Raw genomic sequence first — 14,125 nt, forward strand, 5'->3', positions numbered from 1 at the left:
TAATGTTAATTCTAACACAACAGCCACTACTTTACTATAAACATACATAAACAATTACACAGAGCAGATTTGACCTTACTTTCTACCTAACACAGTTTTTTACTTACTGTGCTTCCATAATATTCACCAAGCTTAAATCAGTGCTACACAATAAGAAAAACCTAATTATTACCACATAGTTGTAATGCAACACTTCCTGAAATTTAAGTCAACTGAGATCTAATTTCAATTTAAGTTGCTAGTCACAAACATTATTTACCAATATTTTCTCCATGTTTTGAGCCTTGTTATGCTTTTACTAACAAAGACGGTAGGGGAGTGACAGGATAAGGAATAACATCCAATAAAGTCAGTGGTCACAAGCAGTTCTTGGACTACTGTTTAAGTATTGTTTTTCTGTTTCTGTTTCAAAGTAAAGTAAATTGACAGTATATTTATGCTAATAAAAGAAAAACAAACACTGATCTTTACAACACTGTTGACAAAAATAGTTATTGTGCAAAGTGTAAATAAAAAACAAATAAAACAGTACAAGAACAATGCAAATAAATTTATTTATTTATTTACTATTTTTTTTAACTGTGCAACTACAGGAGTTGGTCCCCTGTGTCCAAACAATGTGGTCAGAACAAAACAGAGAATACTAATAACAGATTTATCCCAATGAACAAAAACACAATCCGATAGAGCAGTCAAACAATTTAATTCCCATGGGCCATCTGAAAAAAAACAAAAAAAACACACCAATAAGAAAGCTGTTATTTTTCCACTAAAGCAGTGTTATGAGACAGACTATGGATAAACTGCAAATTAACTTATAACTTATTTTACTGATTAAGTTATCTTACAAATTCTAGTACAAAAAATATTTTCATTTATTTATTAATTTTTTATCTATAAATCAATGGCTGTTTAATAATGTTTGAGTTTTTTGCATTAAATAAAAGTTGAAATTTATTTTTATCATGAAGTCAACCTCTATTACTGACTTGTTATCCTAATGAAAAAATGTAACTGCCACTATGCTTCTTGGATCTGAATTTACCTCAGTTAACGCCTCTTTGACTCTTGAACGCTCTTTCCGGCCACCGCCACGGTCAGGAGCAAGATTGAACCAACGGATGGCATAAGAATCTATCTCACTGTCTGCTGCATTGGTCGAAGACTGGTTCTTTCTTACAGCCCCTGGTAAAAAGAAAAATAAGACTCTTTAACTTCACCCAGATCCAAATAACCAGGCCACGGTATTAGAAGCAGCAGTGGTCTCCTCATTTGAAGCATTGGCAAACCAAATATATAGAGGGATACCGTCCATACACCCCTTAACCCCACCCATGAAATCCCATGAATCCAGGTCTTTTCTAGAACGGTAAAAGTAATACACAAAAAAGCAAATAGCTGGTCCAAGTGGACACCACTCTGGGGCAATAACACCCTTACGCAATTCAGGACCTTCCCAGATGCTAACCTTTGGGCTGCTGCAGGGGTAAAGCACCTACATGATGTGGTGGAAGCAGGAGGTATCAAGCAATACGCTCAATTAAAGGAGGAATTTAACCTGCAGAACCACATGCTCTTCAGGTACCTCCAGCTGAAACATGCGTTCCAGATACAGTTCCCCAGGGAGCCCCCCAATATTACTGAAAGTACCCTTGAACGATACCTACACAGACCTAATCTGCTCAAACCCCTCAGCTGGTTCAATGCCATACTATTGCAGGGGAGCTTTGACTCAGTAAATCATATTAGGCTGAAATGGGCCCAGGACTTTCCCCAGCTAGATAATGATGTCTGGAAAGATATACTAGAACAAATAACTGAAAATAATACAGCAACAAGGGACCGCTACATACAGGTCAAATTCCTTAACAGAGTGTACCTAACCCCCCACAGGCTGGCACGCATATACCAGGGATACCCAGATGTGTGTAAAATGTAATGTAGATCAGGGCAATTACATCCATGTATTCTGGGAGTGTCCTAATCCAGCAGTACAGGACCACCATACTCACCTTATGGCTCACCATATGGGCTCCTTGCTGGGACTCCCGAATATCAGGACACCTGAATTTTGCCTATTGGGCCATACGGAAGGTCTTACTTTGCCCTCAGGGGACAGGATATGTCTGCAGCAACTCCTACATTATGCCAAGAAAGCTATTTTGCTGACATGAAAAAATACGGAACCGCCAACCCTGGGATTTTGGATAAAGCTGGTGGATGACACACTCCCAAGACAGAAACTTACCTACCTGGCCCGAGGATGCCCGGCCAAGTTCGACAAAATATGGAGCTGCTGGCTGACAGTACGAACGAATAGCATAACCCACTAATACCTCAACAAACCCTAGACAAGTAGCTAGGCACCGTTACAAATGAAACTTCTTCAAATGTAAACGCCCACCACTGAGTATTACCATGTATGAGTACCTTCTTTCTTTCCTATTTTCTTTCACTTCCTCCTTTACTATTCTCTTTTTGTTCCAAAATTAATAAAGAAAAACTTTCAAAAAAGAATCTTTAACTTCCACAGAATAATAAGCTCCATAATAATGGCATAGTAACTTTATTGTTTAGGTTTTAAAGATGTATCTAATACTCAACTTCTTGGTATTACTCAATACTTACTGATCAACAAACTTCTTGTGAGCATTTCCTTAAAGCACTTCTTCCCATTGACTCCTTTCCAGTTTATTTGTTTGGCTACTGCATCTGAGTAAAGCCTTGAAAGTATGTTCCATGTCACTCTTTTGGTGTTTTGACCTCCAACAGCACCCAGAGCAGATATCTGAAAAGACAAAAATATATTATATTGTCTGCTCTAATCAAAACGAAAAATTTTTATATAATGTAGAGAACAGCATATTCCAGGGGCCGTTTTACGGTGAGGACCCTCTCTGACTACAAAAGTAGAGAGAGACATTAGTAAAGTCAAGACGCTTTTATTGTCATTACAACCACATATAGCTGACGCAGTACACAGTGAAATGAAACGTTCCTAAAGGACCCTGATGCTACATACTGTAGACAACATAATTCAGGTCCAGGATCCAATTACAGAGGGAGGTGTTCAGGGCCGGCAGGCTCAATTACTCAATCTGGTGCTGTGGAATGATTGTACTGGATGCTGAACTGAAGTCTATGAACAGCATTCATGTATGTCCAGGTGTGTAAGGGCCAGATGGAAGGTTGTGGCATCATCCATGGAGCAGTTAGGATGATATTCAAACTGCAAGGGGTTCAATGAGCGTGATAGCTGTGTTTTGATTTGTTTCCTGATGAGTCTCTCAAAACACTTCTTCACAGTGGGTGTGAGAGCAAAAGGACGTTAGTAATTGAAGCAGGAAACTGTAGACATCTTCAGCGCAGGGACAACGGTCATTGTCTTGAGGCATGTAGGAACAACAGCGCTGCTCAGGAAAATGTTAAAGATGCTAGCTGTTCTGCACATTCCGTGAACGCTCTGCCAGGAATGTTGTCTGGTCCAGCAGATTTCCATGGGTTAACTCTGCATAGAGTTTGCTTAATGTTTCTTAATGGACAGACTGAGCACCTGATCACTGGAGGGAGGGATGGTCTTGATCACGTTGTTCTCTACCATGAACCGAATGAGTACCAAACTTTATATTAATTGGTGCCCTGTATCTAACACTCTCACCTTAAATAATATGTAACCAAAACTAAGAATTAATATTAATATTTGAGGCCAGTATCACTACAACAGGCACAGAACCACTTGAGATAACGTAGGTACAACAACCATAAAGTAGCTTTAGATAATGGGAAAAAACATACCATGTTTTGTTTAGCTTGTGAATTTCTTGAGTCTTTAAGCCATTCCTCAAACTCCTCAACTTCAGGCACAGTGGTCAGGGGGATACTGATGTCTTTAGGCATTTCAGCCACAGGAGCCTCTGTCCCCAGTCTTGCAGCAAGATTGTTCACAGCAGCAGCAATCGCCGTTTGCTGTTCCTTCACATAATCCAATAAAGTTAGGATGTGCAGCTGAGCAGCTACAATAAAGGAAAGATTGAAAGTTTTCTTATTATATATCATTTTGAAAAACTGGATGTTTGAAATAAAAAAAAAAAAAAAAAAAAAAAGATTTTACCAGAGCATGGAATTGGTCCAGTGCCTGTCTTCCCCAGTCTAAATGTGGGCCTAAAGAAATGCTCATCTGGCAGAGGCGTGGCAGAGATCTGGCCCATAGAGCTTGATGGTGTGTGAGAGACACGTGTTGCAACTTGAGGCCCTGAGCATGGGGAGAGTCATTATTTTTAGCTCACTGACTGTTGATCAAAGATGGCATGCAAAGAATTATTAAAAAATATACTATATATATATATATATATATATATATATATTAATTATTATAAAAAATACCTGAGCAAAAATCATCTTGAAAATGCATCGTATCAAAATGGCCAACAGAGGAGTGGGGCAGAGGACTGGAAGGCATGCAAGATGTACTTAAGGGGGCAGGTGGTGCTGCTGTGAAACATAGGTATGTCAATAACATATTTTTAAGTGAATAACAACAAATTATGAAAAATTTACTATTATAATAATAAATCCTTTATGTTTATAGTTTCTATTAATTATGTGCACTTACAACGAACAATGTTCAGCCAAGATCTGTCAGATTCACTCAGCACATAAAAACATTAACTTTACAGTTACATTAACTGCATCAGATCCAGACAAGTACCTTGACTTAAGATAAAATTTGCCACGGCTTGACTGTATATACATGTTCAGTTGTAACATTAACATAACAGTATTAAAAAACTATTCAACAAAAATACAAGAATATACCAGTAAAATAAGATTCCGTCTGCCTCTGGTCTAGGAGAGGTCTAGCAGTAGTCTGGCAAGCTTCATTGTCAGGAGTAGGGGGAGGAATAGGTGGTACTGGACAAGGGAGGACATTGTGGCATCTCCTCTTTATAGCCATCTCTGGCTCACTGTCAGAGTCTGTATCGCCAAAGATTTGCCTAACAAACAAAACAAACACCAACTAATCATAATGTTTGGCAGGGTTAAAACTTAAAGCAATTTGTTAAAGATTAAAACCTAAAAACACTCAAAATACATAAAAAGACACACAAAATATTAAATTAACCTACACTATGGAATCTATAGTATGGCTTGTATCAATTGACCCTTTATAGTACTGCAAAATATCCAAACAGTCCATTGCTTCCTTTGGCAATTATAGCAAATTACTTCAAAGCAAAAAAGAGAAGTTTACACTACCTAGCCTTTAAGCTCTATAGTTAAATATTTCTAAACGTATTTTAAATGGTATATAGTAGTAGTGGAGTAATAGTCTCAGAATATGAAACCTTGGCTTAATTTTTCTCTTCCTAATCACTTCTTCCTCCTCATCTGTTTGTAATTCAGAGGTATTGCAGGTCAGCAAGGCCCTCAGTTTCTGTCTTGCTTTAAGGTAATCACCTGATCAGAATTCACAAAAAATAAATAAAATTAATTAAATAAATACCCTCACTTCTACAATCTCAAATTGAATCTGCAATCCGTCTGTGCCTGTCGCCCATCTGACCCGCATCCGACACATAAATATTACTCCACCTGTTATAGTACATCAAATATTAGCTGTTCATTTAAATTTTCTGTGAAAATCATCAGAACTACCATGCTCAGGGATCATCCGATCATCTCAATCGGAATGCAGTTTATGCATGGAGCGCTCTTCTAACAATCTGATCTGAATCATGTGTGTTAGTGAGGACTAGAATTGAGAACCACTGATCTAAAGTGGTTTGGCTGTTGTTCTAGACCCACTATTAAGTACTGACTGTTAAATTTGTGTAAATTAATGTGTACAATATAGAAATTTGAAACCATTAATAATTGAAATTAAAAAATTTTTAAGTTTAGTTCACAGAAATTACAAATAAATTTCATTTTATTTCTAAAGCAGATTCTTACCTGTTCTTGAATGGACTCGAACATCATATTTTTTCCAGTCTGCTCCTGGCTCTTCACATTTTTGAACAGCTCGGTTTATGCGTTCGTCGCTTCTATAGTTTGGCCACCAAGTGACACCATCTTCAAGCCATGATTCAGATATAATGTTAACAGTGTTTGTTTCTATAAATTCCACAACCAAAAACATCTGAAAAAGAAGTTTTTGCAGAAAGTATTACATATTTTAAAAGACATACAACATTCCTTTAACATTTTCCTTCAATCCATGTACTAGCATTCTTTGATCATACTGTTATCACCAGCATAGATTGCCTTTTCCCTCAAACAATTAAAATTGACACAACATACAAGCACAGGTAACAACATATATAGTACCTCACAAAAATGAGTACACCTCTCACATTTTTGTAAATACTTTAATATACCTTTTCATGTGACAACACTTAAGAAATGCCACTCTGCTCCAATGTACAATAGTGAGTGTACAGCCTGTAAGAACAGTGCACATTTACTGTCCCCTCAAAATAACTCAACACACAGACATTAATGTCTAAACTGCTGGCAACAAAAGTGAGTACACCCCTAAGTGGAAATGTCCAAAATTGGTCCCAATTAGCCATTTCCCTCCCTAGTCCCTAAATTTGGTGTTATTGCTCTCACACTCTCTCATACTGGTCACTGGAAGTTCAACATGGCTCCTCATGGCAAAGAACTCTCTGAGGATCTGAAAAAAACAATTGTTGCTCTACATAAAGATGGAAAAGGATATAAGTGCTAGAAAATAATGGTGAATGGTGGGACCAACGTGTCAAAATATTGACACGTTGGTCCCAATTTGGACATTTCCATTTGGGGTGTTGCCAGCGGTTTAGACATTAATGGCTGTGTGTTGGGTTATTTTGAGAGGACAGCAAATGTACACTGTTATACAGGCTGTACACTCTCTACTGTACACTGGAGCAGCGGCATTTCTTCAATGTTGTCACATGAAAAGATAGAATAAAATATTTACAAAAATTTCTGGTGTACTTTTTTTATACTGTACATGAAATGAAGTGTTACTGTCAATGCTTCATAAAATGTATTATAAAGCCATCAGTCATTTACCACTTACCCCAAGTTACCTGCTCCCCCCTTTTTCTTGTTAGTTGTTTTTCTTTTTAGTTTTATTAACATGTAAATAAGATAACTGACTCAATTTTGCTGTATTACACTTAATAATATATTTTGTTATTTCTCAAAAAATAAATTGTTCAAGTTAGAAATTTACCAGAGAAGAGTAAAAGCAAAAGAAAATTTACAAAGTAAACCTCATCAGAACTACCATGCTCTGGGATCATGGTCAGGGATCATCCGATCATGCATGGAGCGCTCTTCTATCGATCTGATCTGAATCGGGTGTGTTAGTGAGGACTAGAATTGAGAACCACTGATCTAAAGTGGTTTATTTGGAATACTCACATTTTCAAAATCCAGTATCCAGAAACCTTTGTGAAGTAAAGCAGTCTTTTGTCAGTTTTTGTCAGTCTTTTTCGTCATATTGTTCCTAACCCCATCCCTAACCTGAACTAGAGCTGTGTTCTATAAGCGGGTATGCAAGAGAGGCATGACAACAAATTTATCATTGTAAGGAAGGAGTACACACTTGTGAGAGATCTGTGATGCTTTGGCTACCCTTAATGGTCCTGTTGGCTCTGACACAATAAATACTCTAAGAAAATCCGAGCTCATTGGATAGTTGAAAAAATTTGCAATTTGTGTAAAAACTCTAAACACAACGTATATTTCCTTTACAGACTGAACAATGTTAAGAATAACACAAATGTCTTTGCCTATAGCAAAAACATTATCTCCTGTTGAAGCTTTCACTGACCAGTGTTCAGTCCTCAGCTCCCTGTACTGTGCTGTTGCTTGAAGGCCATCAGGAACAGGTCCAACATAATGTTGCATTCTTAAAGCTTTACAGGGCAACTCAGAACTACTGATTTTTTCAACCTCTGATAACCTTCTTATTATCTGCGCAAGAGGAAATTCTGGCTTTCTCACAAACTTCTTCAGTGTACGGAGGTAATTTTCATATGGAAAAGCTGAGATAGTGTCTAAAGAACCATGTAGTTTGGCATCAGCTGACAGGTGGACCAAGGCATGCACATTATACACTAAGGCATCTTTTCCATAAAGCTCCCCAACATGTTTTACAAATGCTGTAAGAAGCGTGTTTGCATAATTGTTAAACAAAGAATAAAGCTGCGGGCTAACAAGGATGCAAATACCTGTATAAAATAACATAAAGTTGTTATATAAATTATGATCTAAATACGGTGCCAGAGCAACAGAACCAGTATACAACAGAAACTGTCTAAGTTCAGTAGCTTTCCAACGATCTAGTTCTCTCAAAGATCTTGGTTTCCTTACAAACTCAACTGGTATGTACGCACGCATCTGAGTCAGAGTTTGAGAAATGCGATCAACACAACCGGAGGACAAGCGAAATTTCAAAGGGCCCCTCAGCCAAACATTTAACAATTTACGTGTAACACCTAAACATGCAAGGTGCATGTAATCTATAGGAAATCTAGTCACCATGCCCACATCTAGACCAAAAAATCCATGTGGTCCATCATGATGATGGTCCTCGTCAACTTTGTCTGAAAATGATGAATCAGTCCGTAACACAAAATCATTCTGGGGGTATGTCATTCTGTGGTTAACATAAACTCCTGGCTGGCAACACTTATCACATCCATGATAACCATTGTGTGCCTTTACGTTTTTTACAAAAGCTCTAGCAGGGGTATCACATACAACAGAATCCAGTTCAAAGAAAACCTTTTTTTCTTTAAAATAGACTCCTTCCTGCAGCTGTTTTAACTCGTGGGTAAAGTCTTTCAAATATTCATCAGGGGCATTTGGTTTTTTGGTACCACAGAAGAGCCCGATAACAACAGGTTCTTTCATTGGGGCATTTAACAAGAGTCCTAAAATGGGCCATAACTGTAAATTTGTGCTCTTAAACAATGGCAAGCCATCAATGTTTACTTGCAATTTAAAAGTAAAGCCATTTGGAAACTTTTCAATTAGTTTGGTTAGGGTGTTCCAGAGAGCTGTCAGGATACCTCTATAATGATAAAACCCACCACATTTTTGTTGAATTTTATATTCAGTTTTTGTTTTAAGGATGGTTCGGGCATCCTTTGGAAGTTCTGGGTGGTACACTCTCAACAAACTAAGGAGAGCTGATAGGGCAACTAAAGAAACACCAAACTGTACAGACCAGTTGGCTAAAGTTTCAACAAAGCTGACTGGCTCATCTGCAACCTCTGGTTCGGATTCAGAGTCAGGCTCTGAAACACACTGTCTTTCAGTCAATCCTCCAAAATCATCTGTGCAAATAGAATCTAAATGCTCGTCTGTCCGAGAGAGTCTTGAGTCACTGTCATTGGTTGTGGAATATGCATCAGCTTCGTAAGCTGTTGTAAAAGTTGGTTCTGGTTGTAAGTCTGCAATGTCATGCAGGCGTTTTTCAAGTGCAATGCGAGCCCTCCGTCTGACTCCAGAACTTGTTAAAGGTGGTTCCCTCCTTTTCATAGTCTCTAAATAAATATTAAGTGTGAACAAAAAAAATTCAGTGTTTCTTATTTCTTATTTTTAGCCTATTATTAACATATTTACTGGTAAATGGTTAAAATGATTGCGCCTCCGCGTAGGGACAGTAACCGGGGGACAGAGGTATTGCAAGTAGTTATAAAGGGTGAAGGAGCTGGAGTATGTAGATGGGAGCAGGGAGGAGGATATGTGGATGGAGTATGGACAGACAGCAGGGGGGTTAAAGGAAGTGACTACCTTAGGGAGCACCATGCATACAATTAGAAGAAATGAAGTGCATTTTGCCATTATCAGGTGAGGTGTAGTCTTGTAGCGTCAGAGAATGGCAATGGTTCCTCAGTGCATTAATGAGTTGGTCTGCATTTGAGACAGTTCTTTAATTTCAAGCAGCAGTCTGTAGTGGCTCTCCTTGTAGGTCTCCTCTGATTAACTCCTTGTTAAACTCGTTCAGATCACTTGTAAACGAATCACTTTGGAACAAATCACCCTTGCAAATGCTCAACCCCCAGCAAATGCTCTCCCCTAAGAAAGTCTTAATAGGGAGAGGCAAAGCTGGGGAATCACAACTGATTGTAATTGATCAAGCAACAGGCTAATCACCCAGCTGTGTCAGAGGGGGGAGTATAGCAAGAGTGAAGATGAACCCTGATATAAAGTGACTTACAGAGTTTATTTACAGAGGAGTTTTATGGGGGGTCATAAAATGTACAAAACTACAGAAAGAGCTAATAGTCTATAGATTTTGGCTAGTGCCAAAAATGAAAATTACCAGTAAAAACTGTACAAATGCAGACAACAAGGCCACAGAGTAGATGGAATGGAGGGCAGATATAGCAGATTTACCAGTAAAAACTGTACAAATGCAGACAAGGCCACAGAGTAGATGGAATGGAGGGCAGGTATAGCAGATTTACCAGTAAAAACTGTACAAATGCAGACAACAAGGCCACAGAGTAGATGGAATGGAGGGCAGATATAGCAGATTTACCAGTAAAAACTGTACAAATGCAGACAACAAGGCCACAGAGTAGATGGAATGGAGGGCAGATATAGCAGATTTACCAGTAAAAACTGTACAAATGCAGACAACAAGGCCACAGAGTAGATGGAATGGAGGGCAGATATAGCAGATTTACCAGTAAAAACTGTACAAATGCAGACAACAAGGCCACAGAGTAGATGGAATGGAGGGCAGATATAGCAGATTTACCAGTAAAAACTGTACAAATGCAGACAACAAGGCCACAGAGTAGATGGAATGGAGGGCAGATATAGCAGATTTACCAGTAAAAACTGTACAAATGCAGACAAGGCCACAGAGTAGATGGAATGGAGAGCAGGTATAGCAGATTTACCAGTAAAAACTGTACAAATGCAGACAACAAGGCCACAGAGTAGATGGAATGGAGGGCAGATATAGCAGATTTACCAGTAAAAACTGTACAAATGCAGACAAGGCCACAGAGTAGATGGAATGGAGGGCAGATATAGCAGATTTACCAGTAAAAACTGTACAAATGCAGACAAGGCCACAGAGTAGATGGAATGGAGGGCAGGTATAGCAGATTTACCAGTAAAAACTGTACAAATGCAGACAAGGCCACAGAGTAGATGGAATGGAGGGCAGGTATAGCAGATTTACCAGTAAAAACTGTACAAATGCAGACAAGGCCACAGAGTAGATGGAATGGAGGGCAGGTATAGCAGATTTACCAGTAAAAACTGTACAAATGCAGACAACAAGGCCACAGAGTAGATGGAATGGAGGGCAGATATAGCAGATTTACCAGTAAAAACTGTACAAATGCAGACAAGGCCACAGAGTAGATGGAATGGAGGGCAGGTATAGCAGATTTACCAGTAAAAACTGTACAAATGCAGACAAGGCCACAGAGTAGATGGAATGGAGGGCAGGTATAGCAGATTTACCAGTAAAAACTGTACAAATGCAGACAACAAGGCCACAGAGTAGATGGAATGGAGGGCAGATATAGCAGATTTACCAGTAAAAACTGTACAAATGCAGACAAGGCCACAGAGTAGATGGAATGGAGGGCAGATATAGCAGATTTACCAGTAAAAACTGTACAAATGCAGACAACAAGGCCACAGAGTAGATGGAATGGAGGGCAGGTATAGCAGATTTACCAGTAAAAACTGTACAAATGCAGACAACAAGGCCACAGAGTAGATGGAATGGAGGGCAGATATAGCAGATTTACCAGTAAAAACTGTACAAATGCAGACAAGGCCACAGAGTAGATGGAATGGAGGGCAGATATAGCAGATTTACCAGTAAAAACTGTACAAATGCAGACAAGGCCACAGAGTAGATGGAATGGAGGGCAGGTATAGCAGATTTACCAGTAAAAACTGTACAAATGCAGACAACAAGGCCACAGAGTAGATGGAATGGAGGGCAGGTATAGCAGATTTACCAGTAAAAACTGTACAAATGCAGACAACAAGGCCACAGAGTAGATGGAATGGAGGGCAGGTATAGCAGATTTACCAGTAAAAACTGTACAAATGCAGACAACAAGGCCACAGAGTAGATGGAATGGAGGGCAGATATAGCAGATTTACCAGTAAAAACTGTACAAATGCAGACAAGGCCACAGAGTAGATGGAATGGAGGGCAGGTATAGCAGATTTACCAGTAAAAACTGTACAAATGCAGACAACAAGGCCACAGAGTAGATGGAATGGAGGGCAGATATAGCAGATTTACCAGTAAAAACTGTACAAATGCAGACAAGGCCACAGAGTAGATGGAATGGAGGGCAGATATAGCAGATTTACCAGTAAAAACTGTACAAATGCAGACAACAAGGCCACAGAGTAGATGGAATGGAGGGCAGGTATAGCAGATTTACCAGTAAAAACTGTACAAATGCAGACAACAAGGCCACAGAGTAGATGGAATAGAGGGCAGATATAGCAGATTTACCAGTAAAAACTGTACAAATGCAGACAACAAGGCCACAGAGTAGATGGAATGGAGGGCAGGTATAGCAGATTTACCAGTAAAAACTGTACAAATGCAGACAACAAGGCCACAGAGTAGATGGAATGGAGGGCAGATATAGCAGATTTACCAGTAAAAACTGTACAAATGCAGACAAGGCCACAGAGTAGATGGAATGGAGGGCAGGTATAGCAGATTTACCAGTAAAAACTGTACAAATGCAGACAACAAGGCCACAGAGTAGATGGAATGGAGGGCAGGTATAGCAGATTTACCAGTAAAAACTGTACAAATGCAGACAACAAGGCCACAGAGTAGATGGAATGGAGGGCAGATATAGCAGATTTACCAGTAAAAACTGTACAAATGCAGACAAGGCCACAGAGTAGATGGAATGGAGTGCAGATATAGCAGATTTACCAGTAAAAACTGTACAAATGCAGACAAGGCCACAGAGTAGATGGAATGGAGGGCAGGTATAGCAGATTTACCAGTAAAAACTGTACAAATGCAGACAACAAGGCCACAGAGTAGATGGAATGGAGGGCAGGTATAGCAGATTTACCAGTAAAAACTGTACAAATGCAGACAACAAGGCCACAGAGTAGATGGAATGGAGGGCAGGTATAGCAGATTTACCAGTAAAAACTGTACAAATGCAGACAACAAGGCCACAGAGTAGATGGAATGGAGGGCAGATATAGCAGATTTACCAGTAAAAACTGTACAAATGCAGACAACAAGGCCACAGAGTAGATGGAATGGAGGGCAGATATAGCAGATTTACCAGTAAAAACTGTACAAATGCAGACAACAAGGCCACAGAGTAGATGGAATGGAGGGCAGATATAGCAGATTTACCAGTAAAAACTGTACAAATGCAGACAACAAGGCCACAGAGTAGATGGAATAGAGGGCAGATATAGCAGATTTACCAGTAAAAACTGTACAAATGCAGACAACAAGGCCACAGAGTAGATGGAATGGAGGGCAGATATAGCAGATTTACCAGTAAAAACTGTACAAATGCAGACAACATTATAGTATATTATTAGTGTATGTGTGTTTTTGTGTGTATTTGGCACTTACTTGTGTAGTAGATCGTGGATCTGCAGGGAGACAGCAGCAGCAGCAGTCTGGCAGTGAGTAGGAGTGGCAGGAAGCAGGGGGCTGAGCAGAGGGGGAAGCAGAGAAAGGCAGAAGGAGATAGTTAAAGCCAGGCACGGATTGCACGGCTTTTCTTATGGGGCCCCTGGGCTATCGCACCCCAGGAGCCACTCTTTCCCCCCCTCTGACTATTGTCTGGAGGCTGGGGAACAAGCGGGGAGTGAAGAAGCGGCTTCCAAAGCCGCTCCTCCGCTCCCAAATCCGGAAGTGCAGGACGTAGAATCTACGTTCTGTGGCACTTAGGTACTTTGTTACCCAGGATGTAGATTCTACGTCCTGTGGCACTAAAACTGTTAATAGACTGTGACTTACCTTTATGAAATTTGTAGCTCTGAGGATGTAGTACTACCACTGAAGCGCACTCGTTTTCACAGATGCGGCACAGATCCGTTTAGCGAATGTTCCCGCCCACTGACACCCGGCCCTGAGCTC

General features: G+C 39.6%; 1 protein-coding gene across 1 annotated transcript; it reads right to left on the reverse strand.

Annotated features, from left to right (window-relative positions):
- Positions 1-535: 535 nt before the first annotated feature.
- Positions 536-13,650, reverse strand: LOC116410918. The gene is made up of 10 exons (XM_031902537.1): positions 13,616-13,650; positions 5,953-6,139; positions 5,346-5,457; positions 4,816-4,994; positions 4,384-4,491; positions 4,112-4,252; positions 3,796-4,013; positions 2,629-2,788; positions 1,046-1,185; positions 536-719 (listed from the first exon to the last, which is right to left on the reverse strand). Exons 2-10 carry the CDS (start codon positions 6,137-6,139, stop codon positions 702-704), a joined length of 1,263 nt encoding a protein of 420 aa, XP_031758397.1. The 5' UTR covers positions 13,616-13,650; the 3' UTR covers positions 536-701.
- Between the last annotated feature and the right edge of the window lie 475 nt (positions 13,651-14,125).

The sequence above is a fragment of the Xenopus tropicalis genome, chromosome 5 (genome assembly GCF_000004195.4).
Source record: "Xenopus tropicalis strain Nigerian chromosome 5, UCB_Xtro_10.0, whole genome shotgun sequence".
Classification (NCBI taxonomy): Eukaryota; Metazoa; Chordata; class Amphibia; order Anura; family Pipidae; genus Xenopus; species Xenopus tropicalis.